Here is an 18619-nt window from a genome sequence, read left to right as displayed (position 1 = left end):
CAGCGTGACAGGAGTGGTCCTCTCTCCAACTCCGTGCCAGAGTCTCTGAGCCTGGGCGGGAGGGGCCACAGGACACACAGCCCCCCACGGTCTGGTGGGGCTGGGCCCAGTCCCCATGCTGTCGGCCGCAGGCACAGTGGCCCCAGTCTCCTTTCTGGGGATTTTGAGGTGGGGCCAGCGGGCAGAACAAGGCAGAGCTGCAGCCACCTGAAAGGGTGTCTCCTCCACAGAGGGTGACCAAGGGAGGCCCTACGTGGTCCTGGAGGCAGGGTCGGGGGTCCTCAGACCTGTGAGCACTGGGGTATGGAGTCAGCCCCCACCCCCTAGTCTGTGCATACCCCATCCATCAGGTGACAGTGTGGCCAGGAAATGCCTCTGTGGCCGGGCACACAGGGCTGGGGCCACAGTGCACCGCTCAAGTGCAGGGTTCTGAAGCACCACACTGAGAGCTAACGCCTGCATGGGGGTCCCTAGAGCACCCTAGCACAGAACGCAGTGATCGAGGCCCTGCCCTGCCTGCATTCAGGGTGTCCTCAGGGCAAAGGTCCCGCACCTCTAAGCCCAGGGGCCGGGCGAGCCCAGACACCAGGCCCTGTGGACTCCACACAGCAGAGGGAGGCTGCCGGCTTCCCGAGGGACGGAGAAGGTCACGCGTCTGGCTGATGCGCAGTGACTTCCAGCTTCTCCTAGAGGACAGGGTGGGAGCTCCTTTCACTGTTCTAGAGCCCCTCCGTCAGCCTCGACCCGCCCCCACTGGTCACATGGGGTGGTTCACAGCTCATTAATACTGAAGCCCTACTTCCTCAACTGCCCTAGCAACGCGCCTACCTTCCTAGCAGCCACCTGGTCGGACCGAGTAGGTTCCAGAAGAAAGTTCTAGAACAACAGGAGTGGGGAGTGGGGAGGGCAGGGAGAACAGGCAGACGGTGACCTCCGGGGAAGGCAGCAGTAGCGCACCGAGACGCGGAGGCAGAACGTGCAGAAGCCTCACACCCTGACAGGCACGTCTGAGGCGTGTGCCGCGGCCCCACACCTATGCCCCTCGGAGGACGCGCACTCACCGTTTTCCCGGTGCTGGAAGGAAGGGGAGAACTCTTTGGCAGTGATCCTGGCGACGCGCGCCTCCTCCTGGGCCTTCTGCGCTGCGGTGAGGGCGGCCTCAGCCTTGGCCCGGGAGTGCGACGTCCTGGCGGGGAGAGGCAGGGAGGGCGGTAAGGGCTCCAGACGCAAGACGGGGAGGGCCGTGGCCTCCGATCTCACGTATTCGTTCGTTTACTCAGCAAACACTGCCCCCCGTGTGGCCGGGCCTGAGTGCCTGCCGGCGCCTTCGGGCACAGAGCACATCCCGGCGAGGGCAGGGCCTGGCCTGAAGCAGCAGTCAGCCTGCATGAGCCCCGGGACCTGCTGCGGGAAGCTCCCCTCCTTCCCTGCGTCGTGTCTGCATCCTAGATAGGGACACGAGCGCACAGCCGACTCGGCTCTGGGCCTCCAGAGAGCAGCAGCAGCTTGGCGAATGCCGGGCTGCCCGGGAAGGAATCGGGGGAGAGTTGTGCCCAGCCACACGTGTGGGCTGAGCGACTGGCTGGCCGGGCTCGGGGGCAGGGCCAGGCGGCCGTCAGGAGCAGGTCGGAGGGCAGAAAGAACAAAGCACACCTTCCCCTTCCCCAGGCCTGGCTCCGGGCCCAGGGAGGGCACCGGCTGGCCATTCTGGAGACCGCGTCAGAGCCAGACCTGCCTCCCAAGACAGCACCAACCTGGTAGCCGCCAGAGAAGCCCCCACACGCTGCTGCCCCACCGCCCGGCCCTGCGTGCACCTGGCCTCCCTCTTCCCATCACCGGCACCTTCTGGGCTCTGCGGAGGGAGCCCTGAGGAGCCGAGGCTGGGTGTACCGTGGCAGGCCCCGGGGCCACCCTGACCTTCGGCAGTCGCCGCAGCCCATCGTCCCAGCCCTCCCCTGGCATCTTCTGGAAGCACAATCACTAGCCCTCTATGTGTGGAAGAGACCAGATCAGAGAGTTTGAGAAACTTCTCTACGTCTGTATGAATCATGGTTTCCAGCTGCTGAGAGAGAGCTGGTTTCCCACAGGCTCCACCCAGAGGGGAGGCTCAGCTCCCATCAGCTCTAAACTTGGGGGTGACCGTCATGTGGAGCACAGGCACGGCCCTTCTGTGGAGGAGCTGTATTGCCCGGGGAGTCAAACGGACTCAGGCAGCACTGATTTCATCCCCTACGCACAGGCCCGACGTGGGGACTCCAGCAAAGGGGGTTTGCACTCAGGTGCGTGAACCTTCCATGCACACACACGTGCTGACAGCCCACACCAGACAATGATGCCACAGCCCAGCGTGGTTGCAGGTGCGGGGTGGGCCCCCAGCTGAGCCTGAGGACAGCACCTTGTAGCTGTGAGCAGGACCTTCCCACCCAGCCGTCCCAGTGGCTCCGACTCAGGCCTCCACGGGGTCTCGGCGGCCGATCCCAAAGGAGACCCTCTTCCCTTGTAAAACAGGGCAGGATAACACCAGGGGTCCACGCGTCTCACCTGCCTCGTGTCCTGGCTCCGGGGCACTGCTTCCCAACCCCAGAGAAATCAACACACCGTGGCCTGTCCCCAGGACAGGCAGCCTGTTATCAGTAACAGATGAGTTGACAAACGATCACTGCTACCTGGGGACCTGTTCCCCACATGCCAGGGGCTTCCAGAAGCCCCAGAGAAGCCGTTTCTGCCACACGCTGCCCAGCAACCCTGACATGGGGCCTTCACATGGGCCCCCGTGTCCCCTGAAACAGATAATGGCACCTCAACACAGACGGAGAGAGGAGGCCCGGCCCTGGGAGAGAGAGGCGCTCTTGCCGATGGAGTGTTCTCGACGCCCCCCGCCCTGGAAGCAGAGCAGCCCCTGAGCCTGGCTCTGGGGAAAGGATACAGCTTTTCCACAGAATGTTCCACAGGCTGATCTGGGATAATGACCATGTCATTAAGCTGTAACTCCAACCACACCGTTCACCCGTGTAAGACCTACGATGCAGTGGTTTTCAGCGTCTTTACGGTCATTTTTAGGACACCTTCAGCGCCCCGAGACCCCGTGTCCTTCATCATCAGTCACCCCCTCCCCACAGCCCGAGGTACCCACCACACCACTTCCCCCTCACCGGGTGGACCTGCTCTGGGTGCTCCCCACCCAACTGTTCTGTAACTTATTTTAACTGAAGTGAAGTTCACATGACGAAACACAAGTGCACAGCTGGGGCACTGTGTTCACTGAGCTGTGTATCCACCATTTCCGCCTGGCTCCAGGACGCGTCCATCACAGCGGGGTCCGTGTCTGTCACACGGAGCACAGGCACGGCCCTTCTGTCACTCCCGCCCCCACCTTGCCCCAGCGTGGGCAGTTCTCAGCCACCTGCTGCTGTGGACAAAGCACCCGCCATGGTCTCGGCCTGACGGCTTGTGGCTGCTGCATGCGACACTGGGTGTGGCCCTTATCCTGGGACCTGGGGTCATCGTCTGGCAAAGGAGCGTGAATTGTGGGACCCGAGCAGACGACGACCACCCTCGCCTCTCAGACACCCTCGCGCAACAAGCCTGGGAAGGCCTGGCCCTCGGGTGCATGGCAGGCTGCCACCTGTGACAATGCTGAAAAGGGAGTATGTTATGGGGCCTGTAAACCGAGCCCCAGAGACAGTCATGTGACGGACACAGGGGCTCCCAGACCCACCGGGAGGCACAGTGAAGTTTGGAAAGACTGAGGACAATGGCCGGGCCTATTCGTGGCTGCAGTCCCAGGGACCGTGATACCGCTCACCGGGCCTGGCCCCCGGTACCTTCTAGTAAAAGGCCGACAGATGGGTTTGGGCACAAGGAGCCCGAACAAAGGAGAGCAGCTGAGCTGACAGTAACACACAGTACGTACCTGAGGGCTGGAGCTCCCTGGAGGCCAAGGCAAGCAGGGAACCGCAAGGATGCCATCTGGGGCACACGTCAGACAAAAACCCGTGGCTCAGCAAGGGCCAGGCTTGGGACCTGGAAGAAGTTTCTCAGCCTCACAGGTTTAGGTTGCTGGGGCCCCACAAAGAGTTCGGCCAAACAACCAGAAGGGGCTGGAAGGACCCAAAGACCAGCAGCGAGAGTCTGGAACCGGGCTCCGTGCTATTCCACAGTAGCTCTTCCTCTTCCTCCAAGTTGAACTTGGACCTTAGGGCAGGCACACACCCCCTGCCCAGACTCCTCGCCGAGAACGTGGGAACGTCCTCTCCGACTTGCTACTCTCCATTCCTAACAGTTACTGTTGCCGACCAGACAAATGTGGGTGGTCGTGGAGCCCACACAGCTCGGGACCCACAGATGGGACCAGCCACCCAGCAGAAACGGGTTACCGAGTGTGGCCACTAGAGGAAAGGCCACGGGAGGTAATGGGCAGCTACAGATGGTGGTCGAGGAGGAGGTTAGAGCCTTCGGAGCTACAGCCAAGCACAGCCTGATGGATTGGACGAGACGGCTCACAGGCTGAGGTCACAAGAAAACAAGAGTGAGGTTTTGCGTTGCTTAAAGCAGCGAGTTTGGGGGCCCCTCATTCCGAGGAGCGGAGTCCTGCTCGAAGGACTCCACTTAAATACCCCCAAGAGTCGGGCTAATGGGGCATTGTTTGTAAGCGTTTCTGCACACACGTGCCCCGGCGAGGCGTGTGTAAACGTGGGTGCCACCACCTCGGGTCCTGTGTCCCCAGTGGACATGCGGCCTGGCCACAGCAGCCTCTCCCAGGCCGGGGGGCGCGGGGGCTTGTCTGAAAAGCCAACAAGACTGCTGCTCTCTTCGGTTCCTGTCCCAGACCTTGGGAAGTCAAGTCGCCCCCCTCCCCACCTCCCGGTGAGACCAGTGTGCCTCCAGGCAGGGCCGGTGGACATAGCATCTGCGGGCAGTGTCCACGCCTCACTCCTGTGGCCTGAGCCCTAGTGGACGGTGAGAGCCTGTCACTACTTTCAGACTGCCCCGTGGACGCCCGACCTCCAGGCCAGCATGGTGGGGTGCGGCCCCGTGACCCTGTGGACAGGGCCTCGCCCCCACCTCTGACCCTCCCGTGGCGGGCACACTCCCGGAGAGGAGGACACGTTGCGTCCCCGGCCCAGCACACGGCAGCCCTGGAGGGGCCGCTGTTTGGTTTCCACCTCTCCGCTCAGTAAAAATACCACAAACGTTAATTCACCAACACTGTACGTGTATTTACATATATACGTTCACACATATAGAAGAAGAATCAGCCGTGCCAGCCCTAAAATAAAATCGAATCGAGAAGAGTGAGCGCGTTTAATAGAGAAGACCTCCCAGTGCATCATGAGGCTCGATCTTCCCTGTGACCCTCGGGGCTGGGCTGGCCAGTCTGTCTCAGGGGGAGTAGTGAGAGCGACGCCCCAGGCCCCCACCCCGACAAGCAGGTCAGGGACCTGGAGAGCAGGTGGGAAGGAAGCGAGGTCCCCTCCCAACGCGCGACACCACCTCGCGTTGACCGCACGGGAAAGGCGTGGGGCAGACCGCGCAGACGGGACTCGGGATAGGCAGTGCAGGAGGGACATTGGGGTGGGGGGGGACGCGGGGTAGGCAGCCTCAGGGGCTGCTTAAGACAAGGCGGCAAAGGACGGTGAAGTGACGTAGGGGGACCAGCCCGTGACCGTCCCAACCAGTTCCACCGCTAGCCCCTGGACTGGACTGGCTTCCCACCCCCACCCCCGTCCGTCCACAACCTGCAAATGTGACCGTATTGGGAAATTGGTCCTTTGTGAGGCATGACACAGCCAGACAGCCTGACTGCCCCAGATTGTCGGCCTCGGAGGGTCTGGGCCCGGAAATCTACGTTGTTGGTCCCAGCTCAGGACCACCGCGCCCAAGGCTAGAGCCCTCCAGCTGCCCCCGACCACAGTCCGCACCCCTGTCTGCCTTCCGCATCCAGCCCTCCCGGACGGCCCCCCGTCTTCTGGGCCCCTGCACCCGATCCAGACCCCACAGACAGCGGCCCCCTCCCACACCCTGGAATGGGGGCCTCCCACCCCAGTGCCACCCCAGACCCGGAGAGGTGGGCCTGTGTCACCCTGTGATCGGCTCCCCTGCCCTCAGGTCTCCAGCCTCGCCAGACCCTCCCACCCAAATCAGAATTTGCCCATCTTCACAGCACCCCGTTCCTGGTTACCCGAGGGCAGGTCTACTCGAAACGTAGGCCTCAGCGCTTAGGTCCCCGTGGGACATAGCTGCTGGGCACCCAGCTGTCACCAGTGCTGGTAACTGAGGGTCTCTGGTGGGACCAAGGGGCACCCAGGGAGGGTCCTTGCTGAGCGTGCACAGGTGGGCCAAGGGGCCCCGTGTGGGAGGGACTCTCCCTTCGCCAGCCCTTGATTCGTTCCCATCTGGCAGACACCCTGGCCTGGGGTCAGGGATCTTCCACAGATTACTTGTTTTCACATCTGTGACAGAGGAGGAAACTGAGGCACAGAGGTCCGGGCTTTCGCATGCTTCACTGGTCTGGCCTGATGACACAAGTTCTCTTCCAGCTCAGAAAGGTGCCAGGAGTCTCTGATAAGTGACTCAGACTACCACCTTCCCAGGACATCTGCTTTGGAAAGGGCTTTGTAGGGGATGAACAGCATCCCCCGCCCTCAAATTCACATCCGTCTGGGACCTGGGACCTTGACTTTATCTGGAAGTGGGGTCTTTGAGATGTACTTAGTTCAGTACTTAGTTGTGGGAGGGCCTAAATCCCATGACTGGTGTCCTTACAAGTCGAGGGGACACAGACACAGTAGAGGCAGCCACGGGGGCAGAGATGGAGGGGTGGGGCCACCAGACGCTGGAAGAGGCGGGAAGGACCCTCCCCTGGAGCCTTCCGAGGGAATGTGGCTCCTGCTTATGATCCTTTGTCAGGGCAGCCCCAGGACACTGCTTCGGGCCAGGGGCATGGCCCAGGGGCGCTACTATAGGGCTGTAGCTTAAAGTGGTGCAACACGCGGTCCTGGGCCACGTGAAGGAGCGTCTTTCACAAGTGGAGACACGCTTGGGGCACATTTAGGAAGGCAGGCTGCCGGGCTACCCAGTCCCTCCTCTCCAGTGACCCCCCGAAAGCCTCAAGGCAATCGTGGGGAGCCTGGCCTCAGTGCAGAGGACACCTCTGCGACACTAGGGCACCTGCCCAGCGCCACACCTTCCCCTCCCACTGGGGGTGTCCGCGTGCGTGATACCCCCACAGCCTGTGGACAGAGAGGACACTGGCCTTGCCCTCGAGCTTACACAGCCTTCCTGCCCAGCAATCTGCGAGGCGGACCCCCGACCCCCCAGAGGCGACCCGGACAGCTCACGTGGAGATGGCATCCGGACACTGTAACTGTCACCGGCCCCCGGTTTCTTGTACCACACAGTTCACCCTCTTACGATCTGGGGCCTGTAGCGCATTCAGAGGGCTGTGTGGCCACCACCACTAGTTCTGGAACATCTCCACTCCCCCAAGAACCCCCGTCCCCGTCAGCAGTCACCCCCTCCCGTGAGCAGGGTCCTGCGCCACACGGGCACCCAGCTCAGGTTCAGGGTCCGGGCCACGCACGCTCCACAGCTCACGTGTGTGCGGGTCACTGTTCAGCCCGTGGCCCGGCGGCAGGAGACGCCTTCGCTCTACCCGGGTCGTGGAGCAGAACCTGTGTGCAGCCCGCCCCGCGTGGGGCCCTGGCAGAGCCGCGAGCAGGCGCTGGCAGGTCAAAGCCAGGATGCAGGCGTGGACACTTACAGAACCATTACTTCCTGGGGGGGGCACGCTGGTGCCATTATCCTGTGTCTACGGACACTAACCTGCCGGGAGCTGCCTTCCGGCCCAGACCACTGGGCCGTCCGGCCCAGACCACTGGGTCTTCCGCCCAGCGGTGAGGAGGCTCCTCCCGCGGCCGAGGACACACCTCCCTCCCAGAAGGCCCCACTCCGCGCAGCCCCCGCCCCACCCCACGTTCCCATCCGGGGAGGGGCAGGAGCCGGTGCTCAGGGCACCCCGCGTGTGCCCGTGCCCCACCACCGCCCCGGGGCTGGGCTGGCTTGAGCGTTTTCAAGTGAGAGCAGTCACGGCACCACCCGGGAGCTGGTTAGAAACGCGGGTTCTCAGGCCCCACCAACCTGCAGAATCACAGGAACCCAGCTCGGGAAAGGCCAAGCTGCCCCGGAGACCGGGACTCCATCCACGGTCAGTCAGGGGTGCCGGGAAGATGGGGCCTCCCCAGAGACCAGCACAGGGAGTCCTGGGTGTGGGTTACAGGCCTGGGCTCAGGGCCTGACCCCCTGCCTCTGTCCCCAAGCCCCTGCAGACCCCAGCTTCCCCGCGGGGGACCGCGGAGACCCCAGCACTAAAGCAGCAGGGAGCCCTGGACGGCAGCCCCACCCAGCTGCGGGGAGGGGGCTATAGCTTCGAGTCAGCCCTGCTCCCTCTCCCAGCCCCTTCCCTGCTGCCCTCAGGATGCCCCACCCCTGCCCCCGGCCGGGGCCCGTGGACCTCTAGGCGCAGAGCTGACCCCGCTACCAGGGGCCAGGCCCACCCAAGGGGCTGGCAGGGAGGGGGTGCCTGGGTGGCTCATCCATTGAGCGTCTGCCTCTCGACCTGGGCTCAGGTCACGATCTCAGGTTCGTGAGATGGAACGAGCCCCCCCATCACGCTCTGGGTGACAGTGTGGAGCCTGCTCCGCACTCTCTGCCCCTCCCCTGCTGGTGCTCTCTCTCAAAATAAACAAACATGAAAGACATAGGAGCAAGCTGCTTCGGTCAGAGGGGCCCCGGGTTGTGGCGGTCCTGGGTCCTCGCGTGGGGTCCCTCCCATCTACAGGGGAACATCCCTTCCTGGCGTAACCCCGAGGCTGATTACAGGAACCACATGGGCAACCTCGAAAGCAAATTAGGATTCAGGCCGGGGCTGCTCCCCCCACCCAGGGCAGGCATCTCCCAGCAGTCCCGGACTACACTCTGCCCAGGGGCTTCTGGCCACAGTCCGGGAACCCTGTGTTCGGCCACCCCGACCAGCCATCAGAGTCCTCAGACAAGCTGAGAACTAGGCACCTTCCCTGGGCGTGCGGGTATGCGTTTCCTCCCCGACAGAAGCTCGTGGGGAACCCTAGCCACGTCTGACGGTCCCAAACACACTGTAGACGCCCGTCTAAAGGAACCAATCGCCCTGCCTGTGCCCGGCCCCCGCCAGGATGGGACACACCAGCCAGAGGCCAGCACTCACCTGTGCTGCCCGCAGCGGGGTCCCGGGACCTGGAGCATCGGCATCACTTGGAGACAAACCCTCAGGTCCCCCAGCCCCGTGGAGTCAGCAAGGCTGACCCAGTGCTCCCTGCTGTACCTCAGTCCCCATTAGGCTGCCAGCTGGGGGCACACGAGGGGCTGGTGTTCCCTCAAACCTAGAAGGTGGGGTGGGGGAGCTTCCCTGAGACAGAGAATACAAACCGCCCATGAGGATACACTGTCAAGGTGCTGCCGATAAGCCCTGTTAGTTCTGGGGACCCGCCTCTGGGGCCAGGGGGTGCAGGGGGCGCAGCAGGGCGGTGTATGGAAGGCAGGCACCCAGCGTGGGGGGCCACGCCTGCAGGAACACGCGGGGTGGAGGGAAGTCATCACGTAATTCGATTTATAGCAGCCCGAGTCCCCCTGGTCCAACAGAGAAACCTTCCCCCAGAGGTCCCTCCTTCCCGGGGGGAGGAGCCACCTTGTCGGGGGGCAGGGGCAGGCGCTCTGTCCGGGGCTGCCAAACACAGCCCTGGGGCTCTTCTGGGAGCTGGGAGCCTGAGCCAGGGCCCCCAGCCCTGCGCCCCACGGGAAACATGCCACCCTGGGCACTGGCGGTCCACCATTTGTCACACGTGCCGTGTCACTGCATCATGTGGGCCACCAGCCCTGAAGCCCAGCAGACAGGCTGGGAGTTCTCAGGTGTGCCAGCAGCGTGGGGGATCGGGATTTTTAAGAGCTACTCAAGTCAAACACGAACTCGGAGCCAGATGGTATAATCTGAAAGCAAAGCGCCCCTCGCTGCAGTTATTTTAAGGGGGTTTTCTGCCGGAGCCAGGATCTGGGGCAGGGGGAGGTCTCTAGAGCCTGAACCCCGCCGGGGTCTCTGCAAAGCAGATGTCACCTGGTCAGATACTGGGGCAGCCTGCAAAGCCAGAGAACATTCTAGATCAAGACACAACAGCGGGCTTCTCTTCTGCCACATCTCTCCCTACCCCCATTTTTTTTTCCTATTAAAAAGATCCTCGAAGAGAAAAATGCAAACTAATGAAGGAAATAGTGCCCGGTGCACCAGCCGGGTCGAGCAAGGCTGACTCACAAAGGCAGCCAGACACCAACGGGGGTCAAGGAGTGTTGTCGGAGACGGACGTCCAGCCACCAACGCTCCGGCTGCCGGCGGTCTGGGGACAGGGCTGAGGAGACCTGGGGTCAGGAGTGGCCTTTGCCGGACACTGAGACCCTGCCCCGCGTGGGGGTGGGTGGGCTGGAGGCCGTGTCAATGTCCTGGGGAGAACAGCAGTGTTCTCTCCCAGCTCTGGGGGCCCGAAGTCAGAACCACGGTGCCGCAGGGCTGCTGGGGGACTCCGGTGTTGCTGTAATCCTCGGTGCTTGTAGACCTGGGTCCTTGTACACAGACATGCCACTCCCATCTGGGCTTCCATTCTCCCTGGCCTTCCCGTCTCTCCCTAAGGACACCTGTCACTGCGTTCAGGGCCCACGTCATCTAGGATGACCTCATCTGGCGATCCTTACCTTAATTACAGCCGCAGTCACGTTCCTTTATTCCAAATAAGGGTACAGTCTGAGGCCCACCGTCCCACCTGCTACAGGGCGTGAGCGCTCTGCCCTTCGTGAACCTCCAACCCAGGCCAGGTTCACCCCAGGAAGTGGTCCTGACCCCGCCGTACGCCCCCAGCGCCCCGGCTTCCTAGGATGACCGGGTCTGGCTTCTTGACCTCAGTTTCCCTCATCCATAAGAAGGGACAGAATAAGGATCCTCGAAGGATCTCTCCAGAGGGTCAGGAAAACGGCGCACAGCCTGGTGGTTCTTGTTAGCGGGTATTTTGTGGGTTTTGTAGCACTGACAAGATATAGCTTGTACACCACAACGCTCCACTGCCCGGAGGGGACAGCCCAGCGGTTTTCGATGCCACCAGCCCCATTAGCTAGTTTCACGATTCTGCCCTTAGAAGCAAGCTCACGCCCCGGCTCCCCAAGCTGTTTTCATTGCGGTGTTGAAAGTACGTCTCTTGGGCAGGAGCTGAGGACAAGAGGGCTGGGCTGGGCCGGCAGGTGGGGACACGATGTGCGCGGGAGGGCAGGACCCGGTGACGCCCGCTCCCCACTCCCCCACAGCACCCAGGCCGCCTCTCAACTTGCATTAGGGAGCTCCTGTTGGAGTAAAAGAAACTCTTTGCTATGAAAACAGAACTCTAGAAAGCCACCCTCCCGGAACAGCTAAGACGGAAGGGGTACAGACACACTCCAGGCACACAAGTGCCCCCCACAGACCACCAGCCTCCCCCTGACCAGGACGAGCAGCTCTGGTGACCTCAACGACCACAGGCTGGCACCAGGGACTCAAAGCACAGGGCGGGCCCTGCCCTGAGGAGATAGCACTTTTGATGGCGACGACTGGCCTGGACAGAACCTCAGAGCGGCAGGCGGCAGCAGCATTCTGGGGTGGACACGGGCATCCCCGAGCTGCAGGTGACCGGGGGGGGGGGGCGCGGCCAGGGGAAGAGTTCCAGGATGACGGAACAGCAGGTGCAAAGGCCCAGGGACAGGGGAGGCTTCGCAGGTCAGAAACAAGGAGGCGAAGTCCGGAGGGAGCGGGCGGTGTGGAAGCAGGCCTGAGGATCGCAGGTTTCAAGCGTCCCCATCTACTCATGTCCCACAGGTAGCCACTCTGACTTCCAGTACGTTCTTCGGCGGCTCACTGTCCTTGTACTTAAAAGCACCCGTGCCTTATTTTCGAAATATAAACGAGGCCATACTCTGTTTTCTCCCGTTAGTTGTTTTTGCCGCTAATATGTCACGGACACCTGCTTACAAGTTTACGAAGGTATTTCTCATGGCTTTTAGTGCCTGCGTAACAGCGTGCCAAATGGCCAAGCAGCAACCTTCACACGGTCACGCGCGTCAGAAACTCCGAACGCAGACGTTTGCACGCCACTCGGTTCTGCCTCTTGCCTTTTCATTGTTGGTTTTTTTGTTTTGTTTTTTTTTTAACCCAACACTGTATCCTGGAGACTGTTCCACACCAGCAAACACAGAGCTCTCTTGTTCTCTTTAGCGCGTTTTGTGCCGAAATAAATCGAGCCCGCCCCTGCCGATCGACGCGGTCTGATGGCATCTCTGCATGTTGGGTATTTCACACGCAAATCCACCTTCCAGGACACGCTTCCAGACTGCCTGCTTCCACACATCTGTGCTAATTTTAGGCAGATTGTCGATTTTTAAGAAATCTTTCCCAAGCGGACAGGTGAAACACCGCATTGTTTTAATTCGCGTTCTGGTTATTCCGAGGGAGGCGGGGTGCTTCCTCGTTAATTTGTGGGAGTTTACAAAGAAACTGGCAGGCTGCCACCGCCGACCCCATTTCACAGGTGAGAAAACCGAGGCTCCCGCAGGCAAGTCCGGCCTGGGGGCACAGCGGGCGCACTGACCGTCCGCGGGTGGAAGCCCAGAGAACAGGCCCATCGGGCCCAGCCTTCTTGCCGGGGGGTGGGGGTGGGGGCTCATCCCAGTTGCCATGGCAACCCGCAGGCTCCTCTCCTCAGGCACCCGCTTTCTCAAGGAGCTGATTTTCCAACATCATCTTGCCCTTCTCTCCGCCACCCCTCCCTGCCGCGGTCTATGTTTAGACGGAGCGCCCCCTCTTCTCCTCCCTCACCCCACACCCAAGCCCCCACGCGCCAGGAATAGCAGGCAAACCGCCACCCTGCGAGTAGCCTACACACCCATTGAGCAAGTGGAAAGAGGGCTAATTTGGGTGCCGCACCTCCACCCGCAGGCGGGCACACCGGCCGGGGACGGGGCAGCGGTATGTGGGGGAGGGGAAGGAGCCAGGCAGAGGCCCCGGCACATCCTGACCCCAGGGAGAGCCAAGTGGTGGGTGTGATCTTCCTCGGGCACAAAAGGCTGGGCTGGGGAGGCCCCCCCCCCCACGGGACACACACATTTACCTAAAGGCCAGCTGGGGAAGCTCACGTCCGTGTCCTCTGTGGTTTGCCGACTCGACGTCCTGCCTGAAACCTCCTCTTTAGAAAAACCCCGTCGCGTTCAGTTAGGAAAGGAACCCGTCTGGACCGGGCCTAGGACCACTGGCCTCGGCGGGTGGGAGAGGAAGGGCGCGTGCTCCAGAAAGCTCAGCAGGGCAGCACCGGGCGGGGGCCCAGCACGGTTCCCTCTGGGACCACGTCAACAGGGCAGCAAAGCGGAGGACGCATCAGCCGTCACTAGCAGGAGACCCAGCGCAGGTGAAAGGTGGGCCTGGCGGTCAGTCTGCCCCTCCCGCCAGCGGGCAGGCCACCGGGCCGGCAACTCCCCGTGCGCCGATCTGCCACCGTCCGATGGGGCCGAACAAGGGGCTCCTGCCACGTGGCCCACCAGATGTGCCATGATTCCCTCGGCTCAGGGTGGCCCTCAGCAGCCACGCCCTCCAGGCCCCCACTGGGGCAGCGGGTAATGGTGGAACGGGAGCTCCCTCACCAGCACAACCTGGTCACCGTCGTGGATGACGACGAGGATGCCAGGGGCCGGAGAGGCCAGGGGCTGGCAGCTGAGCGCCCGTCCCACGGGAGTCGAGACCACACTTACGCGCCGCGACGGCTGGGGTTGGGAACTGCGAGACGGCCACGCTGAGCCCCGGATCCCCCAGTGCGGGGCGCTCCTGGGTGTGGGGAGGGGTGACCGTGCCGTCCGCCATCCCGTGAAACCTGTCCCGGATACCGCCTCGCCGCTCTCTGGTGACCGTTATGCTGCCTGACTCAGGAAGAGCCCCGGTTAAATCCCACCGGCCCCTCAATCTCTGACCAAATGGCTCTCCTGGCGAGGTCCTCCTGGCCTGGTCCCCTCCCACTCTCCACCCTGCTGAGAAGCTCCCAGAGCCACGGGGACTTCGAGCTCAGTTTGTATTCCTGGTCAGCGCGTGAGCTCCGCGAGACCGTGGACCGTCGTCCCCTGCACCCAGAACGGTGGCTGGCACGGGGCAGGCCGCGGCACGGGCACTTGTTGAACTGACAGATCAGGACGCTTCTGCAGTTTTCCAGGAATGCCTCCTACGCGCAGGCCGTCGGAACTGCGTGCCCGACCAGCGGCAGGCAGCGCGCGTGCACGGGGCCACCGGAAGGAAGGTCAGGAGGAAGGAAAGGAGACGACGACAGCATAAGCCAAGGCCAGGCGCCTCCTGGCGGGGGCAGGCAGACGCTCGCCTGCGCTCCCCCCACTTGGGTGCTGGTGCCCGCACAGCAGTGCTCACAGGCAGAATCAACGAGCGTGTGTTTGCGGAACAAATGAAGTCAGGCCAGGCCCTAGGGGACCCTTGGCAGCACGGATGCCAGTCGGGGCCGTGCCCTGTGCTCTCACCTCTGCCCCCCGGAGCTTCCCCGTTAGCCTGCTTCTCCCAGGATCTCAGTCACGGGACAAAGACAGGCAAAGGTGCCATCTTTCCAGAACTTTCCCCCCAGGCCACCGCCCCTGCTGCCGGCTGTCCCGCAACAGCCTCCCACCCGTGCCCGTCCAGACCCCTCCTTAGGGCCTGCCCTCCTTTCTGCGGGAGGGAGGGAGGGAGGGAGGGAGGGAGGCCAGTCTCCGTCAGGGCCTTCCAGCAGCCAGGGGCTGCAGGGGTGGGCCCGGCTCGCTACCAACCCGCCGCGTCTGCAGCCCTGGAAGGGCAGACGTGTTCTGGAGGCAGGCACGTGAGCTGGCCCCGCGGCAGCTCCCAGGCAGGTGGCTGGGCTCCCCGTGCAGCCGGACACTCCAGCCTCTCTGGGCCCAGAGCCCCGAAACTGCGGGGATCCAGGGAGCGTGCACACAGCCCTGCAGACAGGCCCTGGCGGTGTGGGCCACTGCTGTTCTGGCTACAGCCCGGCCTCCTCTCCTCCCCGAGCCCACCCAGAGCCTTTGCCCCGGGCCACAGGCTGCAGCGGGACCACCCCGCTTTACCGAAAAGGACACTGAGGCACCGGATGTCCCACGACCCGCCCGAGGGGGAGACTGAGGCAGCGCGGGTCTGACCCGGGGGCCCGCTCTTCCCCACGATGATAGAGCACGTGTCAGGGCACCGGCGTTAGCCCCAAGGGACCCAATTCCCCCTTTCTTCAGCCCCTCCCGAGTCAGGTGAGGAGGACATCGACCTCACCCTTCCACCCCTCCCGGCAGGTGGGCATCCCGGGTCCCAAACGGGTCACCCACCCACCCGACCTGGCAAGAGATGCCGGGAGCGGCCCGGGTTCCCTGAAGTCCTCCCCCAAGAAGCTGGGAGAGGTTTCAGCGCTGGTGTGCAGGCCTCCGAAGGCAGGAGGTAACCTCACGGGACCCGGACGGGATTAACGACGTGTTTGTCAAGTGCCTGCAGCTCCCCAGAGACCAGGTCTAGGCAAGTGCAGGCAGCCGGCGGGAGGAGCGCGGGCTCGGTGGCTGGGGTCGCGGCCTCAAGGTGGAGGAGGGAGGGGGGTGGCCTCTGGAGCCCAGCCACGGTCGGCAGCGGTGAGCGCGTGACGGCCGGGCCACAAAAGGACCCCTCGGAGACCGACCATCCGGCCAAGCGGCCAGGGGCCTTGCTTCGTGGCAGAGGGAGAAGACGGGGCCTGACGAGTGAGCATCACTCGGACCCCAGTCAACAACAGTGCCCCAGACACACGGCAGGTGGTGCCCCCCCCCCAGCTTTACAGAGGAGGAAGCCGTCTGCCATGAGGGATGTCGGTCCACATGTCGGGGGCACCCTGTGCCCCGCAATCCCTGGCCCCAGCCCTCTCTTCCAGCAGGATCTGCAGCGAGGGGCAGAAGGCCCAGCTTCTGAGAGCAGCGTTCAGGCGCCAGAAGCAGCAGGTCGGGGGTGGGGACACCGGGAGGACTTCCCGGAGGAAGCGCAGCAGGAGAAGAGGGCAGGGAGCAAAGGTCAGAGGTGGCCAGGGTGCTCTGGTGTCAGGTGCACAGTCCAAGACAGGGCACCCCGAGACCAGAGGGGCGGAGCCTGGAAACCACACTTACGGACCAGGCCAGCCGGCCGCTACGGCCCAGGGGGCAAATGGGGCCCAAGGCCTGGATCCAGGGAGCAGTCTGGGCTCTGTATTTTAAGGGGCTGCAGAAAAGAGGCGGCTGTGTGACAGAGGCCCTAGAGCCAGCAAAGCCCGAGAGGCGTGCTGTCCCGTTCTCGACGGAAAGCGTGCGCACCTGCTCGAGGGGACTCTGGGGACCGGGGCCTAACCTCTTCATCTTTGAGGCTCCGAGACCCCTCAGCCGTCACCGCCGAGAACCAAAACCAGGTCTCCTGATGCCAGGCCCTGCCCGTGAGCCCGTCCCGTGCCCCCCATCTGCCCCAGGCCTCCAAAGATCGGAGGAGGGACCCGCACACCCCCGACTTCAGCCTGGGGGGCCACTCTGCCTTCTTTCTGGGGTTGGGGGGACAGGCAGACAGCGAACGGAGGGATTTGAGATCAGATGTGACCTTCTCATCCTGCCACTGCCCAGCGGCTGACCTGGGGCCCCGCAGTGGGATGAGTGGTGACTCCAAAAAGGTTATGTCCCTGTCCCAGCGCCCAGAACCTGGGAACGTGACTATTTGGGAAGGGGGTCATTGCAGACATGATTACATTAGGGGTGCTGGGTAGAAGACCATCCTGGACTACGGGGCGGGCTCCAGGTGCCATCAGGAGTGTCCTCAGAAGAGAGACAAAGGGGAAGGAGGCACAGAGGAGGGTGTGGCAGCCAGAGACGGCGTGAGCCCACGGTGCTTGGCTGCACTGGACGTGACGGAGGTGACAGGGACACACAGCCCGTCAGGGGGCACACGCGGGCTGCAGCCAGACCACCCGGGCCCAATCCCAGCCGAGCCTCTGAGGGCCACGGTCCTCCTCACCTCAGTTTCCCCACCCGTAGAATGGGAACACAGAGCCGCCTGCCTCCCGGGGTCACTGGGACAGTCGGGTGAGGATCACCACAGGGCACACTCACTTTAAAAATGATTGTTTATGGGGCACCTGGGGGGCTCAGTCGGTTGGGCGCCCGACTTCAGCTCAGGTCATGATCTCGCACTTCGTGGGTTCGAGCCCCGCGTCGGGCTGTGTGCTAACAGCTCGGAGCCGGGAGCCTGCTTCAGATTCTGTAACTCCCTCTCTCTTTCCCTCCCCTGCTTGCACTCTGTCTTCCAAGAAACAATAAACGTTAAAAAAAAATGTTTTTTAAATAAGTAAAAATGGTTTGTGTGCAAGTCCCACACACCTGGGCGTCCTGGTTTGTCTTCGCCAGCTGTGCACCAACACCGCGGGATGGCAGGCGGCCGCCCGGGGTCAGGAGTCGACAACACGACCCGACTTCAGTGCGAAGGACAGAGTCACAAGGACCAGTGTCCCCCCATGTGCGACGGACCACAACTCCCAACTCGCTGGTCTGACAGGAGTAAGGGCGTGTGGCCAGCCCTGGGTGTGAGGACTGCAGTCCCTTCTGTCCTGCTCATTCAGGGACAGCCATCCACCCACTAGGTGGCCCTTGGGACATAGGCCCGTCCAGCGGTGGGGGCCGGGGCGTCTCTGACCACGGCTGCGGGGACCAGTCTCCGCCCCTCCCTTCACAAGAATGTGCTGGTTTGCTCTTCACTGTGCCTTCGGGGGGGTGGGAGGGGCACCAAGCCAGACACCTGGGCCCAGAAGTGGGAGGGGACCCAGCCTGGCCTTGGCTGTGCACCCACGTGACTACCTCCTCATCTGAGGAGGTCAGTGATGGGATGAGAGGGTCATACACGTGAGCAGCTGCGACAGGACAAGCATTACACGTGGCCAGGACGACCATCAGCGGACCGTCAGGTGCCTCACGGCCAGGACGGGGCGGGGTGGGGGGGGCACAAGGCCCCACGAGCAGGTGCTGAGAGTGGTCGCGGGCCTAAGCGGGGCGGGCACGGGGCCTGCCGGCACACACGTCCCAGGGCCGTCCCTCTTGTCGTCACCACCACGCCTGGGAGCACAAGGACTTGTTTTCAGGAAGTTAAAATACCGGTAAAGATGTTTAATTGCCACACATTTTAAGCGAGAGAGCAGATCTGGAGAAAAGTCAGGAGAGACGGGACCCCGGGAGATGCCAGGAGGTGTGGGGTCTCTGCCCAGATTGTCGTTCGGGGCACTCCCCTCCGCAGGCACCGGGGACCCCGGCAGTGACCTGGGCCCCTGCGCCTTCACCTGCCCCCACTCCCTGCTGCGCCCCAGCCACCCTCAGGCTGGGGAGAGAGGTGGGGTCCAGGGCCGGGGAGAGATGATCTTCAGGCTTTAAATTCTTCAGCATTTCCTGAAAACAAGGGGGTCCCCTGGCGTAAACACAGCACAATCAGTGCTAGGACACAGCTCACGTGTCCCTAAAGATCACCGTGCCGTGCGAGCTCCCA

The 18619-nt window shown here is 62.9% G+C and overlaps 1 protein-coding gene across 1 annotated transcript in view; it reads right to left on the bottom strand.

Annotated features, from left to right (window-relative positions):
- The window catches only part of JPH3 (junctophilin 3), a 77607-nt gene that overhangs the window by 4389 nt on the left and 54599 nt on the right, over positions 1-18619 (bottom strand). The window contains 1 exon segment of the mRNA XM_003998322.6: positions 1062-1186. Within this exon segment, the coding sequence (XP_003998371.2) occupies positions 1062-1186 (125 nt within the window).

Source organism: Felis catus, chromosome E2, assembly GCF_018350175.1.
Source record: "Felis catus isolate Fca126 chromosome E2, F.catus_Fca126_mat1.0, whole genome shotgun sequence".
In the NCBI taxonomy this organism is placed as follows: domain Eukaryota; kingdom Metazoa; phylum Chordata; class Mammalia; order Carnivora; family Felidae; genus Felis; species Felis catus.
This window is presented reverse-complemented; position numbering and strand designations above follow the sequence as displayed.